Raw genomic sequence first — 18,133 nt, 5'->3', positions numbered from 1 at the left:
TGACTGCAGCTGAGAGACACTGCTGCAGGACTGTGCCGCTACAACTCGTTCTTACGCCTGGATTCCACTGGATGCGTAACGGCTGCAGATCCGTCGTCGGAGCCGTTACGCACCCATTATAATCAATGTGTGAGATTCCACCGACTGCAGATCCGCTGCGTAATGAGTCCGACAACGCAGGGCCATCCGACAGCCCTCGCAACACTTGCGCAGAGCTTCTATTTTTGTCGGACGACGGAGCACTACGCATAAATTCAGCACAGAGCAGATCGTTCGGGACAGGAAGTCTTGCACAGACACAAAATAAAACACCGGTATATTTTCAAAATAAAATACCTCGGGTTCGCTTGTTAACGAGCCGGCCGACCTCGTTAGCGCTCGTTAAGACGGAGTCGCTGGATTTGTCTCCAGTCATTAACGAGGAGATGTTGATTATCTTCCAGTTATATCAATTGATTAGGCGTGAATTCGCGAGATCTCGTGCGTCCTCGGGACTCTGCTGTCCGCAACAGCTCCGACACAGACGGATCCGGTGGGTGTTGACGGACTGCGTAGATACGCAGCCGTTGCGGACAGACCCCTGTCGGAGTCGTTACGCATCCAGTGGAATCCAGGCGTTACTCTTCTTAACGAGCCCCCGCTAAATATAGCGACAAAGTGTCTAAGTTGGCAACACTACTTCGCCGGATTTTACAAATGGCGTGTTGTTGTGGCGTCGAGTACTATGTCACATCCTGCTTAGCGTTCTATCCAATTAGCAACCAGGCTTTTATCAGGGAAGAAAAATGCCCCTGCTCTTCTACAGGGACAAAAAAAGTATGTCAAAAGACCACTCTGGACAGCTCATATATAAATTATGGGCCTTTTGGCAAGTGAGACCTCATTCCGGGTATTGAACTGTAATGGAAAGAACCCTCCTGAATGGTTTTGAGAATGAAAACGGACACTCAGCTTTTAGCAAAAAGCAATGATGTAGGTTACCACAGTCAGATGTGAGCACCAGCACCAGCTGAGTCACCATTGGCCCTGTTAAGTTTTAAAATCAGGGCACAGAATCTCCTGCTGTAGACGGCACAATAGTTCACATCTGAAAGTCACACAATAACTTAAACAAACATCAAACGAGGTGGCGGTAACGTTAGAGCAGCAGCTCTTTCTCTGCAAATTAAAATTGCTGTTTTTGGTGGCTTTGAAGAGATCAAAGATACCAGCTTCAGTTGGTGTCAGAAAGAGCTGTCTGACAGAATGGTAAAGAGAAAATATTATTAATATATCGTACACTTGAACTGACGGAAATTTTTGTTTAAATCTGTGGCCCCATCCACAGTGTTACATATCACTCTCTTCAAATCCACCACACTCCTTTGACAGAATTCATTGTGTGACTTTGGGTCTCTGATCCGAACTAACGAGGCGCCCACAGCAGGACATTGTTTTGCTTCTGTGTCGGTACTCTGCTTCTCCAAACAGTGAACGTACTGACTACCACCACTACCACATACTGGCTGTGGATAAGAATATATATGGAGCTAACACTCACTGTGGATAAGGATATATATATATGTGTGTGTATGTAGATAGATACAGTGTTTCCCACAGGATTTTTTAAGACCCTGGGGGGGAGCGCCAAACCATCCAGGGGGTCTGGGGGCATGCCCCCCTGGGAGAAAACTTTGTATATTTATAAGTAAAATGCATCAATCTTGTGCTCTTTGAGAGCTAAATGAGAGCAAACACTTTTTCACAATCAAGCCCGATTTTCACCGGGCGCGTTACAGGCGCATAACGGCTGTGCCGCGGTTGCCGTTGCTGATCGCTGCCACTCTAATCAATGAGAGCATTTCCACCGGGCGATATGCGGAACATTACAGCAACGTCTCAGCCGCGGCTCTCCGCTGCGCGAGCAATCCGTAGCATTTCTATTTTCTCTGCGAGCCAACAGAGCAGAGCGCACCAGACAGGAATTCTGACTCAGAATCAACGTAATATACTTCTGCCCCCTTTAAAAAAAAAACACAATACGCAGTTCATGCAGCCTAAAACTACTTCACATCAACATTATGTTACGACCGGGGGATCAGTCAATCAAAGGGTCTCAGAGGGTCGGCGACACGGACGATGAGAGACGGATTGTTGAAGTGGAACATCATACAATCATTTATGACATAACATATTGTTTTTTATAAGGATAGATGGTCAGATCAACAGATCTTTCACGTCAGAGAAGCAAAGTAAGCTGTTGGTTGTTGTTGTTGTTTACTTTATACACACAATTTATCACGGGATCTCGCGGTCCCCCGTATGTTCAGGATTATCGCGTGTTCTCCTTATCTTGCATGTATATGGCTGGCTCGATACGCTGTCGTTCCGCGCCCTGTATGAATTGACGCTAGGCAGAAGGCGGAGCAAAACTGCAGCAGAGCCGTTCCCGCCCAGTGGAAATCTCCAGTCAGGAGATACCGTATTATAGAATCTTTGTTATCCTACTGTTACATTTTTAATTGCTGTCAATGTGCTTTCCACTAGAACATGGAGCAGCCAGCCAGTGTAGAAAAAATAGCTAGCTAGGGGGTCTGGGGCCATGCACCCTCTGAGAATTTTTTTTCCATAAAAGCCCAAATTTGGTGCCTCTCACAAATTCTAATGCCACTATTCCATCATATACACTGATCTTAATGATTGCATTTTTTAGGAATTATTTCAAAGGAGAATAAAGGTTCTTGTATATTTTATTTAAGGCATCTTATTTTGACAGTCTGTGGTCGATTCTGTCAACACACTGTGTTCTTATTTTGAAAGATGCATGCTTTTAGCGACAGGAAGTTATTCAAAACAGTTAGTGTTCAAATAATTTTCAAGGTTTCCTCATGCAATTTTTCTAACATTAGTCAGAGTTTAGTGTGATTAAAACAACTTAAATTGTTAGCTAATGTTGGCTCACAGCATAATGCAGCAGTGTGTTTGGACTTCTGACGGCCCGGACAAGTTGATAGTATTTAGTTTGGCACGCACACAGAGAGATGATGTGGGGACGGGACTGATACAGACAGGTAGGCACGTTTCTCTGCCATGCTGTTTTGAAGCGGGAAGTGGAGTGGTCAGCTTGGTAAATTCAGGTGTGTGAATGCACGCGCAAGTCTTGGAGAAGGACGGAGAGGTGGGTCGGGGTTTAGAATGACTGACGGGTGACAGACACTCTGCTGAGCAACGGCAACGCAACACAAAATAACTTTATATTATGAATTCTGTAAGTATACTTTCACTATCTTGAAATGTTGTTGAAATGTACAGGAGAGTCTGGTGGGCTGCCAGAGTCTAGGTAATTAATGGGAAACCCTGAGATAACACACACTGTAGATGAGGATATATATGTAGATAATACACACTGTAGATGAGGATATATATGTAGATAACACACACTGTAGATGAGGATATATATGTAGATAACACACACTGTAGATGATGATATATATGTAGATAACACACACTGTAGATGAGGATATATATGTAGATAATACACACTGTAGATGAGGATATATATGTAGATAACACACACTGTAGATGAGGATACAGTTGAAACCAGAAGTTTACATACACTATATAAAAAGACACATATGCTTTTTTTCTCACTGTCTGACATGAAATCAGACAATCACTTTTCCTGTTTTAGGTCCGTTAGGATTACCAAAATTATTTCTATTTGCTTAATGCCAGAATAATGAGAGAAGGATTTTTTTAGACAATTTTTTATTACTTTCTTCAAAGTCAGAAGTTTACATACACTAACATTATTATGCCTTGAAACTATTTGGGAAAGCCCAGATGATGCTGTCATGTCTTTGGAAGCTTCTGATTACTGATTACTTCTGGTTTATTGACAACATTAGAGTTAATTCGAGACACACCTGTGGATGTATTTTAAGGCACACCTGAAACATGCTACTTCTTTGTGTAACACCATGGGAAAGTCAAAAGAAATTAACCAAGATATCAGGAAGAGAATTGTGGACTTGCACAAGTCTGGTTCATCCTTGGGTGCAATTTCCAGATGCCTGAAGGTTCCACATTCATCTGTTCAAATAATTATACCCAAGTATAAACACCATGGGAATGTCCAGCCATCATAGCGCTCAGGAAGGAGACGGGCTCTGTGTCCCAGAGATGAACGTGCTTTGGTCCAAAATGTGCATATCAACACAAGAACAAAAGCAAAAGACCTTGTGAAGATGCTGGCTGAAGCTGGTAAACCAGATTACAGTTTTGTCAGACCACAGGACATGTCTCCAAAAATTAAGGTCTTTGTCCCTGTGTGCATTTGCAAACTGTCATCTGGCTGTTTTATGTTTCTTTTGGAGTAATGGCTTCTTCCTGGCAGTGTGGCCTTTCAGCCCATGTCGGTACAGTACTCGTTTCACTGTGGATAATGGCACACTTTTACCAGCTTCAGCCAGCATCTTCACAAGGTCTTTTGCTTTTGTTCTAGCACAAAAGCATGTGTGTCTTTTTATATAGTGTATGTAAACTTCTGGTTTCAACTGTATATATGTAGATAACACACTCTAGCTGTACACCGCGTTCCAAATTATTACGCAAATAGTATTTAAGTGTCATAAAGATTACATTTTTTGATTTTCAATTAAACTCATGGATGGTATTGTGTCTCAGGGCTCTTTGGATCACTGAAATCAATTTCAGACACCTGTGATAATTAGTTTGCGAGGTGAGCCCAATTAAGGAAAAACTACTTAAGAAGGGCGTTCCACATTATTAAGCAGATGACCATTTCCAAGCAACATGAGAAAGAATAAGGATCTCTCTGCTGCCGAAAAGCGTGAAATAGTTCAATGCCTTGGACAAGGTATGAAAACTTTAGATATTTCGCGAAAACTTAATCGTGATCATCGTACTGTTAAGAGATTTGTGGCTGATTCAGAGCACACACGGGTTTGTGCAGATAAAGGCACAATGAAGAAGGTTTCTGCCAGACAAAAACATCGGATTAAGAGAACAGCTGCTAAAATGCCATTACAAAGTAGCAAACAGATATTTGAAGCTGCTGGTGCCTCTGGAGTCCCACGAACATCAAGGTGTAGGGTCCTCCAGAGGCTTGCAGTTATGCATTATTCTATCAGTTATTCTATTCGGCCACCCCTAACCAATGCTCACAAGCAGAAACGGCTGCAGTGGGCCCAGAAATACATGAAGACTAATCGTCAAACAGTCTTGTTCACTGATGAGTGCCGTGCAACCCTGGATGGTCCAGATGGATGGAGTGGTGGATGGTTGGTGGGCGGCCACCATGTCCCAACAAGGCTACGACGTCAGCAAGGAGGTGGCGAGGCATGTTTTGGGCTGGAATCATGGGGAGAGAGCTGGTTGGCCCCGTTAGGGTCCCTGAAGGTGTGAAAATGACCTCTGAAAAGTATTTGGAGTTTCTGACTGACCACTTTCTCCCATGGTACAAAAAGAAGAACCGTGCTTTCAGTAACAAAATCATCTTCATGCATGACAATGCACCATCTCATGCTGCAAGGAATACCTCTGCATCATTGGCTGCTATGGGCATAAAATGAGAGAAACTCATGGTGTGGCCCCCATCCTTCCCTGACCTCAACCCTATTGAGAACCTTTGGAGCATCCTCAAGCGAAAGATCTATGAGGGTGGGAGGCAGTTCACATCCAAACAGCAGCTCTGGGAGGCTATTCTGACATCCTGCAAAGAAATTCAAGCACAAACTCTCCAAACACTCACAAGGTCAATGGATGCAAGAATTGTGAAGCTGCTATCAAATAAGGGGTCCTATGTTAAAATGTAACTTGACTTGTTAAGATGATTTTGATTGAAATAGCTTTTGATTTCAGTAAATATGACCTCCGAATGCTGGAAAATCCAAAAATTAGCATTTTCAGTTCTTAGAAACCTATAAAATGTTATAAAACTCTGTCGTGCGTAATAATGTGGAACAGTGCATTTTAAGTTTTTTATTTTTAAAAAAATACTGTTATCATTGAGAGGTTTGTCCAATCACATTACAATTCATTAAACTAATGGTTGATGACTTAAATTATGCTGACTGTCATTTGCATCGACTATTTAGGAAAATCGGAGAAAAAACTCAGTTGCATAATAATTTGGAACACAGTGTAGATAAGGATATATAAACCTACGCCAGGTCACGTGTGATAAAGTTTTTCAGAAGAGTTTGTTGGAAAAATAACATTTAGATGCTGAACCATACGAACCTTGACCAAAATGTGAATGTTTGGATTTGATTACATAAAGAACACACTGGGAAGATACACAATGAGAGAAACACCTAAAGAAAAACATGGTTTTATATCATTGTCATTGACTGGAGCTCTTTTAATCACACCCTCTTCTTTGGTGGTTTAATGGTAATGACAGAAGAATCGGCTCCACCAGCTGTTTATACATATTATTATACTATTCACACAACAGAGTGGATGATAAATAGACTTAATTTAGATTTGAATATATAGAAATTAGAATTCCATCAATAAAGTACAAAGTTACAACCACAGCTGTTTTTTTCTTTTTCTTTATCAACAGTCGTTGTTTTCTATTACCCTGTAAAAAGCATTTTTTTTAATCTCCCCCTCCCCCTTCTCTCACGCCCCCCCCCCCCCCGCCCCCCACCTCTCTCTCTGTCTTTTTCTCTTCAGTGTAAATTGATGCCGATCGCCCGTTAATCTCTTTAAGTCGGCGTGAAACAGCCAGCAGCATGCATGACAATGGACCTCTGTGTGTGTGTGTGTGTGTGTGTGTGTGTGTGTGTGTGTGTGTGTGTGTGTGTGTGTGAATGACAACAGGCCTGTGTTTACGTGTGTCTGTGTGTGTATGTGTGTTGTGGTTGCTAGATCTACTGTATGCTTCCTTCTTTTTTCATCCCTGCTACTATTACAAAACACATCTGGGCCCTGTGTGAGTGAGTGAGTGAGTGAGTGAGTGAGCGTGTGTGTGTGTGTGTGTGTGTGTGTGTGTGTGTGTGTGTGTGTGTATGTGTGTGCAGCTGTTAGTGGAGTTTACGAGGTCGAAGCCACAGAACAGAACAAATTCTTTGTGCATCTCTGTTTTTGTTTATTTTTACTTCTCTGAGGTTTGAATGATATCCAACACATCTGTGTGTGTGTGTGTGTGTGTGTGTGTGTGTAAAGTAAAAGATGATTACTGAATTCTTCTGCCCTCCAGTATGGAGACTGATCTTGCAGATCTTGTTGTACAAACACATAATTATCTAAATTTACAACAACAAAAAATTTGATTCTTTCTTTATTTAAAAAAAAAAATCAAATGAATTCTCAGGATTATTTATTTAGTTCATTTTTCAGTTTATTTTAACATTTTCTTTCTTTTTCTATAGAATTTTTAATTATTTACGTAATTTATTTTAAATTTTTTGTTTGCTTTTAAATTAAGCTATTTTTCCTTTTTTCTCTCCTTTATTATTGACCATCCTCCATACTCTCGTGGCCAAAAAATGAATCATCAGTTCATTGCGTTAAAGTTTGCCCTGAAGATTGCCTGACAGGACAGTCTGTCTGAGAGTCTTGAACTCAGGGCAAAAAAACATTAACGCTATAAATTTTGCTCATGGCACTTTGACAGAAACTCACTGTCTGTCTGTCTCTCTCTGACTCTCAGTGTCTCTCTCTCTCTGTCTGTATCCGTCTGTCTGTCTGTCTGTCTGTCTCTCTATCTGTCTGTCTCTGTCTCTGGTTGTCGGGACGGCCGCCAGGCTTGGTTGCTGAGGTGGTTTCCATGGTTACGCTCTGACCTGATTGTTCAAAAAAAAAAAAAAACAATGAAGGAAAACTTCAAAGAGGAGCTGCTCAGTTGCCTAGCAACAAGCCTCAGTGGCAGGACGACTCTTTCTCTCTCTCTCTCTCTTAAATCCCTATCTGTCTTTTTTCATCACTCTATCAGTCCATCCCCATCGCTCTCCTCTCATCACTCTCTCTTTCTAACCCAACACCACTTCCCCTCTCTCTCTCTCTCTGTCTCTTTCTCTCTGTCTCTCTGTCTCATCATCGTCATCATCATCATCCATGTCTCCACTACTCTCTCCATCTCTCACTCGTCTAAAGTTGTTCCTCCTCTTTTTCTGTTTTCTGTCCCTCTCTCCCTCCATCAGCCTTTTAAATGTTCATGTTGTTTTATAGACATGACACAGGCAAAGGAAAATATGAGTTAAATATGAAATAAAGTTTTTCACAATGGACCCTTGGATAGGCCCCACCCCTTTGTTTTTAGCCAATGTCTGAGTTAGCACAAAGCTAACACGGTCACTAACTGTACTTTCTGACTTAAGTAAGAAATAGTCTTTTTTTTATTTTTTTATTTTTTAGAAAATTCACATATAAGCAAAAGGGTCTGATATGTGTTTAAATGAAATATCCAGTATGCCAAACTGACTCAGCAGCAACAACAGATACTAGAATACAGAGAGAAGCTAACAAATCCAGATTACAGTGAAAAACTGAACCAAAACTCAATCTTGCGATCCAGATAGAACATAATTAAAAAGATTAACTCCTGTATTTTTAAATGTGGGACGTATTTTTTTTTACATAAGTTAATGTGTAAATGACTGTAAAAACCCAAAACAGACCATTAATAGGAACACTGTGATGGCTAGGAAAAAAAGTATTCTTTCTCACAGGACTATAATGTATATGTACAGTATAAAAAGGAAGACTTTTATCAGTACTATATCAGCCCATCGCACAACGCGACGTGTTCAAAACAGGTTACAACTCTTCCTGTGATTAAAGTTTTCTCCTGTATGATGCTAGAGTGACATGTTCTGATAAGGGCTCTATTGTTACCTTGCTAAGCCCCACCCCCTTTGTTTTTAGCCACTGTGTAGCATGAAGCTAACATGGTCACTAACTGCACTTCCAATACACAATTTTGTCTATTTTTTCAGGGGGAAAAATTTCAAAGAATAAGCAGACAGAAGGCTCTAATATGTGTTTAAAGAAAATATCTAGGATGTGACTTACAGTGCAAAAAGTGAACCATCATCTAGCGTCGGACACTCTGTGCACAGTTAGTGATGCCGGTTAATTCACGATCAGATGTTTATGATCAGCTGAGATGCTGTGCATAATTAGCCATGCTGCTTTGTTTATGATCAGCTGCTGACATTGTGCACAGTCAGCGACGGCCGCCACAGTTGAGTCACTAAGCGATTACGCGACAGTCCAAAACCATACGTCACCTCCAGAGTCTTGTAAGTCCCTCTGGGGGACTTTTTGTAATGGAGACACACTGAGTGAGCGGACTTTCCCGGTGGCCACTCTTCCCCCTACTGGAAACACGGCTAAGGAGAGATGGACGGCGAGAGAATAATTACGGACAAAAGGTAAACACCGTCGTGTGAAAGGTATACACTTGGTGCATACGGGACACACCGCTTTTTAAACGCCCCCAGTGGATGTTGACAACGTGTGGAGGACGGGACAAATACGCGACGCTCACGCAACGTGCCGCGGACGGGCCCTGTGGATTTTCGGTATAATACTACGGATACTTGTGTCAAATGTGGTATACATAGAGGTAGCTTGTTTCACTGCCTCTGGAAAGTACCCTCATTGAAGAATTTGTAAAGACATTATTACAATTGTATCCATCTTTATCAATGAACTACTTCCATTATGCCCCAAACTTTGTATTTTTGTATGTTTCCCAGCAAGCTGTGCACTTAAAAATAACAGATGGAAGAAGGTCATACTTTGTCTTGCACTGTCATTGAAATCTGTTTGCCCACGCAAGCGAATCAGAGTTGAGGGGTAACTGCAGTGTCTTGCCCTAGAGAAACTTGCACATGTTGTGAAAGGGAAATATAACACTTTTGTAAGATTCTGGGAACATTTATGGAATTTCTGAAGGGGGAAGGTTTCATTGCAGCTTGGTAGTCTACTGTCTTTATATTTCATTATAATTATTTTATATCTATACATATTTTATTTCATTTTATGAATCTGTTTTCTCATTAAGATCACTGATCATATCATGAAATGTGGGAGTATTCTGTATGTGGGATACAATCTGAGTCCATCTGTGCATGTTTTATTATGTACTTATTATTATTCCTTTCCTTAAAGCCATGATGAGAGACAGTCAGTTACCACAACAGTAAAACACACCACTAATATATCTGTATTTGGAATTTCTTCAAGTGCCTTGTACTTATAATTGCATCTTTTTCCTTTTTGTGTCTCTGTATTGTAATTGGAAAAAAACATTTGTCAAAAAAAAAGGAAACAGATTTTTCTCTTTCGTATGAGTTCTATTTTTGTAGGATTCTTTGAGTTGTTTTACCTCAACTAGACCCAGTGTCTTCTCCTCCTTCTACACTCCTCGCTGGAAGAGGGTAGAGCCTGACTTCATACATCACACAACAAACTAAGCGCCTGATCAGGGACTTGGTGTCATGGTTCCCACCATTTAGTAGTAGGGTTCTAGGCTTCTTTTCAAGAAGGTTTTTTTCTCCTAGCATTACCTTCAATTGGACATTAGACAATAAACTGGACCCTCAGATTGAAAATCTAATGCTCTACCGACTGAGCTATCCAGGCTTCAGGTAGTGATCCCTCTTAGGAAATGGTTGCCGGAGGTTAGAGCTGGTGAAGAAGTCTAATTGTAAATGAAAGTGTCTTGGTAAACAGGGCATGAAAGAAGCATGGTTGTGGGAAATCAGAAAGTACTCAACCCTGAAATGCACAACACATCCTTGGCCATGAGAAACTGTAGAGCTCCTGCAGACCTGCATTAGCATACCTGAACAAGCACTTGAAACCTGAACCCTCAGATTAAAAGTCTGATGCTTGACTGACTGAGCTATCCAGGCTTCAGAAGATTCTCTGGAGCTTCTCTGGATTTGATGATGGTACACCCTGATGAAATGGTTGGAATTGGTCCTACATTTGTACCAAATTTTGTGCCAGTCCATCCAGTAGATGTTGAGATATTTCCCAGAATAAGTGAAGCTTTGACCTGATGATGGCTCTATAGAAAAAGTCAGAGAATCACCGAAATCTTTAGAACTCATACTCTGGGAACCATGAATGCCAGTGACGTGTAAATATGTGATGGCAATGTATCTATAAGAAATCAAGGATAATTCAGCCTGTACAAGCCCAACGTCAGCTGGGACCGTCTCCAGCCCCCGAGACCCGAGTATAATAAAATATTGTCAAATTACCACAACAGTAGTCAGGATGGCCGAGTGGTCTAAGGCGCCAGGCTCAAGGTTGAAAACCTTCCTAGCAAAGAGGTTTCTGGTCTCCTAATGGAGGCATGGGTTCAAATCCCACTCCTGACACAAGACTTTATTAATTTTTGATCCACTGAGTTGGACTATAATATAAAGTTATACCTTTATTGCCTTTGTCCTTATTTTTAATATCACATGTGATTGCAGTTGTCTATGAATCTAACACAACTTTCAAAACTTTAATCCACTGAGTTCTACTATAATATAAAGCTATAACTTTATTGCCTATTTCTTTATTTTAACATCTCATGATTGCAGTTGTCTCTGAATCTAATATGAATTTGATCACTTTAAGCAAATATTGACCTGCTGTTGGTCAGGGGATCACAAAAATCATTAGGATTCATCCTCTGGGAACCATTGATGTTTGCACCAAATATTATGCCAATTCATCAGGTAGATGTTGAGAAAAGTGAAAACTTTGACAGATGGTGGCTCGAGAGAAAAAGTCCGAGAATCACCAACATCTTGAGTATTCATCCTCTGGGAACCATGAATGTCAGTGACATGTGGAAAGAATCCATGACAAGATATATTAGCCTGTACCAAAGGAAAATGTAAAAATGATGATTAAACCGTCCCATGCTAAAATTAGTTCCAGCCAGGTAGTCAGAATGGCCGAGTGGTCTAAGGCGCCAGACTCAAGGTAGAAAACCTTCCTACCAATGAGGTTTCTGGTCTCTAATTGGAGGCGTGGGTTCAAATCCCACTCCTGACAGAAGCTTTAATTCAATTTTCATCCACTGAGTTGGACTATAATATAAACTTCTAACTTTATTGCGTTTTTCCTTATTTTTAATATCACATGTGATTGCAGTTTTCTATGAATCTAACACAACTTTCACAACTTAAAGTGTATATTTGACACGCTTTTGGTCAGGTGATCACAAAAATAATTAAGATTCAACCTCTGGGAACCATAAAGGCTTGGACCAAATTGTATGCCAATCCATCAGGTAGATGTTGAGATAAGTGAAAACTTTGACCAGATGGTGGATCTAGAGAAAAAGTCAGAGAATCACCAAATACTTTAGAATTCATCCTCTGGGAACCATGAATGTCAGTGACATGTGTAAATATGTGATGGCAATGTATCTATAAGAAATCAAGGATATTTCAGTCCGTACTAGCCAAATGTCAGCTGGGATCGTCTCCAGCCCCCTGGGACCCGAGTATAATAATATAATGTCAAAATAACATGATCGTAGTCAGGATGGCCGAGTGGTCTAAGGCGCCAGACTCAAGGTTGAAAACCTTCCTAGCAAAGAGGTTTCTGGTCTCCAAATGGAGGCGTGGGTTCAAATCCCACTCCTGACACAAGATTTAATCCACTGAGTTCTACTATAATATAAAGCTATAAGTTTATTGCCTATTTCTTTATTTTAACATCTCGTGATTGCAGTTGTCTCTGAATCTAATATGAATTTAATCACTTTAAGCAAATATTGACCTGCTGTTGGTCAGGGGATCACAAAAATCGTTAGGATTCATCCTCTGGGAACCATTGATGTTTGCACCAAATGTTATGCTAATTCATCAGGTAGATGTTGAGATAAGTGAAAACTTGACAGATGGTGGCTCGAGAGAAAAAGTCAGAGAATCACCAAAATCTTGAGTATTCATCCTCTGGGAACCATGGATGTCAGTGACATGTGGAAAGAATCCATGGCAAGATATATTAGCCTGTACCAAAGGAAAATGTAAAAATGATGATTAAACTGTCGCATGCTAAAATCAGTTCTAGCTACAGTAGTCAGGATGGCCGAGTGGTCTAAGGCGCCAGACTCAAGGTTTGAAAACCTTCCTATCAAAGAGGTTTCTGGTCTCCAAATGGAGGCGTGGGTTCAAATCCCACTCCTGACACAAGATTTTATTAATTTTTGATCCACTGAGTTGGACTATAGCATAAAGTTATACCGTTATTGCCTTTGTCCTTATTTTAAATATCACGTGATTGCAGTTGTCTATGAATCGAACACAACTTTCATAACTTTAAGTGAATATTTGACCCGCTGTTGGTCAGGTGATCACAAAAATCATTAGGATTCATCCTCTGGGAACCATAAATGCTTGCACCAATGTTTTGTCAATCAATCAGGTAGATGTTGAGATAAGTGAAAACTTTTACCAGATTTGTGGATCTAGAGAAAAAGTCAGAGAATCACCAACAACTTTAGAATTCATCCTCTGGGAACCATGAATGTTTGAACCAAATGTTGGGACTTCCAGGTTTTGAATCCTACTCTTGACAGAAGACAGAAAACTTCAATCTTATCACCTATTTTTTTTTCACTTGAACTACACTGGCTGAAATGCCAGGAAAGTGTTCAGTGACAGCAAATGAAGCGTATAAAAGTTGTAAAAACTGCCAGAGTCAATTATATCGCTCACAAAGTTTTAATATACAGTAACACATATTCTGAAACCTGTAGATGGTAAATACCTCAGTGTGTGTTACGAAAGATAGTAGAGGTGATTCACTACACACACAAACACACACACATACACACACACACACACACCACACACACAGATTTGCTGATGATTGATGTATCAGTATATGTATGCTGTGCAGGTGTGTGTGTGTGTGTGTGTGTGTACTGCCTCATCAAGATGAGTGTACCTAGACACACACACGAATGCACTCACACACACGAGAAGGTTTTATTAAGACTTCTTCTTCTTCTTCTTCTTCTTCTCTTCCTTTAATTATTTCCACCATCACCTCTGTGTTTCATCTCTCCGTTTATTTCTGTCCTCTCTCTCTGGATGCCTGCGGTTTAGGCAACACCCAGGACCTGTGTGTGTGTGTGTGTGTGTGTGTGTGTGTGTCTGTTGGTGACTACTGGCAATAAGTGGAGTGTGCTTTGTGGCGAACACACACACACACACACACACACACACACACACACACACACACACACACACACACACACACACACACACAAAAAAACATTTAGCTGCAGAGTTACACTTAGTGGTTTTTCGAGAATCAGAATGAGTGACAGACAAGTGTGTGTGTGTGTGTGTGTGTGTGTGTGTGTGTGTTGGAAGGGTCCTATACTTGCAGCAAAGCATGATGGGAGTGCAGGAAGGTCCTGTGGTTGCGAGGGATTTAAAACACACACACACACAATGAAAACACAGTTACAGTATGCTGTACAGGTCGTGCGTGCGTGTGTGTGTGTGTGTGTGTGTGTGTGTGTGTGCAGCAATGTAGGAGTGTGACATCATCAGGTTACGAAAGATAGTAGAGGTGATTCAGCACACTCACACACACACACACACACACACACACACACACACACACAGTCATGCCAGAGGTTTAATTGAAACCACCTTCTTCCTCTCTGAGTATGTGTTCTCTCTTTCTTTTACACTCCTCTTGGCTCTGTACAGTGTGTGTGTGTGTGTGTGTGTGTGTGTGTGTGTGTGTGTGTGTGTGTGTGTAGGGGGTTTCTCCTGCTGTTGTTTCATGTGTCTATGTTGCCTCCTGGTGGTCAGTGGAGGAACATCTTTTCACTTTAGTAATAGTTGTAAAACCACATAAAATAGTTGTAAAATGTAGTATAAATCCTTTGTTACAATGAAAACTCCTTCCTAAATATACATTTTAAATATCTCATTTTATTAATCCGTATTTTTCTGCTTCAAGTTATCTTAGTGACTTTACATCCCCTTCAGTCTGTTCTCCAGCTGCTGGCTGTTAAAATGTTAAATATGATTTAAATAACTCACATGGTTAACTTTTTTTCAGGCACTTTGTCATGTATGTTGTCAAGCATCACACACTTTCAATAAAAGTTTTTAAAACATTTATAAAAGATTAGAGCACATAGATAAATATTTAAAAAAAACCTGATCTGAGTTTTACAAACAGGAAAAAAGTCTCACATCCAGTCCACAATAATCACTTCCTGCTGACTCTGATCCAGTGCAACAGTGGAACAGTAAACCAGTAAAGTCTCCAGTGGAACCACTTCATCTCTCCAGTCGGCTCCACTCAGCTGGAGGGTCTCGGGGTCCTCTGGGCTTCTGAACACGACAGTTAAACCCTGAAAAATACACAAACACACTTTCAGAAAAATATTTATTCACATAAAGTTTTAAAATGTTGTTGTAATCACTATTTATACATGTAAATTGGTCATTCTGATGTAGTAAAGCTTTCAATATAAACATTGCAACCTTTAATGGTGCAATTTTGAAAAACTGGCCACAAAAAAGAAAAAAAGATAGGGAGCAGTATTTCACCTCATGCAGGTAATGCAAGACTTACTAAATACAGCATTGACACTTTAAGATTGTGTTCAGTTAGACAATGAAATCCTGCAATTTCCTCAAAAAAGTGTCAAGCAAACTTTCCGAACTAAAATTAAAACCTACATCAGAACAGAGATTCTGCGTTTTAGATAACACTCGGTAAGTTGACATCACTCTTGAAAAGAAAAAAAAAAAAAAAAAAGATTCCCTTAATCCGACTATAACTGGACAACTGAAGTGCATGTAAACGTGTAAGTCCGACTGATGTCAGAGTTCTCCAACTCCGATTAAGACACCCAGATAATGCGACTGGAATACAATTTTCGCCAACCTGTGTGACAAGACAACGCATGTGTGCATGCTCCACCTCCGCGCTGGCGTATGACCCCGGAACGAAAGCATTCAAGAAAGCCGGTAGCAGAAGAAAAACACAAGCGACGGCAAAGTTTCAAACCGAAGACAGGCTACTGTTGTAGCCCTCCAACAGCATCTGGCGTTCTTGTCTGTTAGCTGTTTATCCATCTTGTTGTTCTTGTTGTTCAAACATGCTGGTTTCCCGTAGCCTGGGTATACCCATACTGCCTTGCGCGCTCGATTTCATTTCGAACCTGCAGGCGGTCTGGAATCTATGGCCGTTTCTTAGCCCTGTTTTAGGGATCCAATCACAGAACAGGGAGGGACGGCAAGACGATGACGCGTACTACTCGACAGACGGAAGCTTGTAGTTTTGTAGTTTTCTTACGGATCCAACGTGGCTGCAGCAGACGCAAAACTCTCTTTGGATCTAGCTGTAGACAGCGTTTTAAATAGTTTAGAGCAAAAGTTGATTTTAAAAGAAGAACAATGTTTGATTTTACACTCCTTTATCACCACTAAAAAGGATGTTTTAGCCTTGCTTCCGACAGGATTTGGCAAAATCCTAATCTACCAACTAGCCCCGCTACCGCTCACTGCTGTAACGCCGGTGATCTGGCTACGAGCCGGGGGACGGCGGAGCCCCCAGAGACCCCCAGCAGCTCGTCTATTGACCATAAAATCAGTGGATGTTTGTGGCTGAATGACATGAGGGGGAATAAGGCGTAAAAATAAATAATCTTGCAGAAAGCGAGAACTGGAGAAGCAAAGCAGCAAGCAACACTCTCTCACAGACACACAGACACACACACACACACACACACCAACACTGCCGGTAGACTGAGCAGCCAGAGTCAGAACATGCTACAGAAAAACGTTGCAGAAGCAGAATTGAGCATTTTAGTCTCAAAGTAGAGATGGGCTAGTCTGGCTACGTAAACATAAATTTCTGTCGCTCTACATACGTCATCTGGTATAACTGATACGATTGGCTAAGAGCTACGTACAGACGCTTATGATAGACATTCGTAGCGCCCAATAAACAGCTCTGGAGGATCGTAAACCACGCCTCCTCTACGGAGAAATGAATGGCTGGTTTCCAGACTATGATCTCATTTGTGATATAGTCTGGGGTTAGCCAGGCTAGGTTTCCCGCCTTTCTCCACTTGTTTATTATGACGTCGAGGCATATCGCCACCTAGTGTTGAGGAGGAGGACACTTTCCCGTCAGATATTCGATTTTCTCAGTTGCATGTAAACTGGGACAAGGACAGAAGTCTGGTTAGACGCCAAAATCGAATTTTAAGCATAGCTCGATTAAACTGTGCATGTAAACGCACTGACTGTAATGGACGGGTCCCTGGAGAACCTTATCTCAGTCCCAGTTCAGTCAGACTGGTCTCTGACAGCACCATAACACAGCTGTCTGTGTGGTTGTTCGTAGTCAACAGTCTCTTGTTGACGAGAGAGCGGGCGTTTGGTGAGAAAGAGTTAGCATCCAGCAGGGCTCTTAGCCTCGCCTGCTTCAATCTGGCAAGTGATAGCTGCACAGCTAACAGTGCGTCTAGTCCTTCGCCCTCTCCTCGCCCATATAACAAACTGCACCTTTAATAGTGAACTCATTTGTGGGGAAATACACATAAAAAAAGCAACACCACGTCCACCAAGTTTAAGAACATCAGATGATCGGTTCTCCACACAAAGATTTGTTGTTTTATAGTTAAATTACACATTTTGTCCATTTTGTTCACAGGTTATGACTCAATAATTTACACTAAAATACGATCATTTTAACTCTCAGGTAGATTTGCAATATCCAATCTGGAAACACTGAAAGTGTTCAGTCTATTGGATGACTTAAAACAAAGAACAAAATATTTGAATCAGTTTTATATTAGTTTGTCCACATCAAAAAGGCTGGGACAGATTTTGATTTTAGAATTTGTTTAAACAAAACCACAATATCTTCTATTTCTACGCTTGTAAACCAGCAGGTAAATAAAGAAGAGAGTTGTGAAAAGGTGTACTATCTCTTTAAGAGACAGACTGTACAGGTGTACTGACCGATGCCACCAGGTGAGCAGAAGCCGCTGGTTTCTGAGACAGGAGTCATATCTTCATAATCATCGTCAGCGGTAGAATGTCCATCAGCTGGAACAGAAAACACTTTTTATTTATCTCACATCCTTCCTTCTCTCCCTCCCTTCCCTTCTCTT

General features: G+C 41.1%; 1 protein-coding gene and 4 non-coding genes across 6 annotated transcripts in view; 4 read left to right on the top strand and 1 right to left on the bottom strand.

The window, feature by feature from the left end:
- Positions 1-11,238: 11,238 nt before the first annotated feature.
- trnal-caa (transfer RNA leucine (anticodon CAA)) lies at positions 11,239-11,348 on the top strand. The gene is made up of 2 exons: positions 11,239-11,276; positions 11,303-11,348. It is a non-coding gene; the product is annotated as a tRNA-Leu (tRNA).
- A 560-nt stretch (positions 11,349-11,908) lies between these two features.
- On the top strand, positions 11,909-12,018 carry trnal-caa (transfer RNA leucine (anticodon CAA)). Its single transcript has 2 exons — positions 11,909-11,946; positions 11,973-12,018. It is a non-coding gene; the product is annotated as a tRNA-Leu (tRNA).
- A 489-nt stretch (positions 12,019-12,507) lies between these two features.
- On the top strand, positions 12,508-12,617 carry trnal-caa (transfer RNA leucine (anticodon CAA)). Its single transcript has 2 exons — positions 12,508-12,545; positions 12,572-12,617. It is a non-coding gene; the product is annotated as a tRNA-Leu (tRNA).
- Positions 12,618-13,052: 435 nt separating this feature from the next.
- On the top strand, positions 13,053-13,163 carry trnal-caa (transfer RNA leucine (anticodon CAA)). The gene is made up of 2 exons: positions 13,053-13,090; positions 13,118-13,163. It is a non-coding gene; the product is annotated as a tRNA-Leu (tRNA).
- A 1,744-nt stretch (positions 13,164-14,907) lies between these two features.
- Positions 14,908-18,133, bottom strand: part of ptpn18 (protein tyrosine phosphatase non-receptor type 18) — a 40,045-nt gene continuing 36,819 nt past the window's right edge. For both annotated transcript variants that reach the window (XM_059332316.1, XM_059332317.1), the window contains exons 15-16: positions 17,982-18,068; positions 14,908-15,355 (exon numbers count right to left, since the gene is read on the bottom strand). In XM_059332316.1, the coding sequence (XP_059188299.1) occupies positions 15,282-15,355; positions 17,982-18,068 (161 nt within the window). In that variant the 3' untranslated portion in view covers positions 14,908-15,281. The remainder of the gene's footprint in view (positions 15,356-17,981; positions 18,069-18,133) is intronic.

This window comes from Centropristis striata, chromosome 5 (genome assembly GCF_030273125.1).
Source record: "Centropristis striata isolate RG_2023a ecotype Rhode Island chromosome 5, C.striata_1.0, whole genome shotgun sequence".
Taxonomy (NCBI): domain Eukaryota; kingdom Metazoa; phylum Chordata; class Actinopteri; order Perciformes; family Serranidae; genus Centropristis; species Centropristis striata.
Note: the sequence above shows the minus strand (reverse complement) of the source record. Positions and strands in the feature narration are given on the sequence as shown.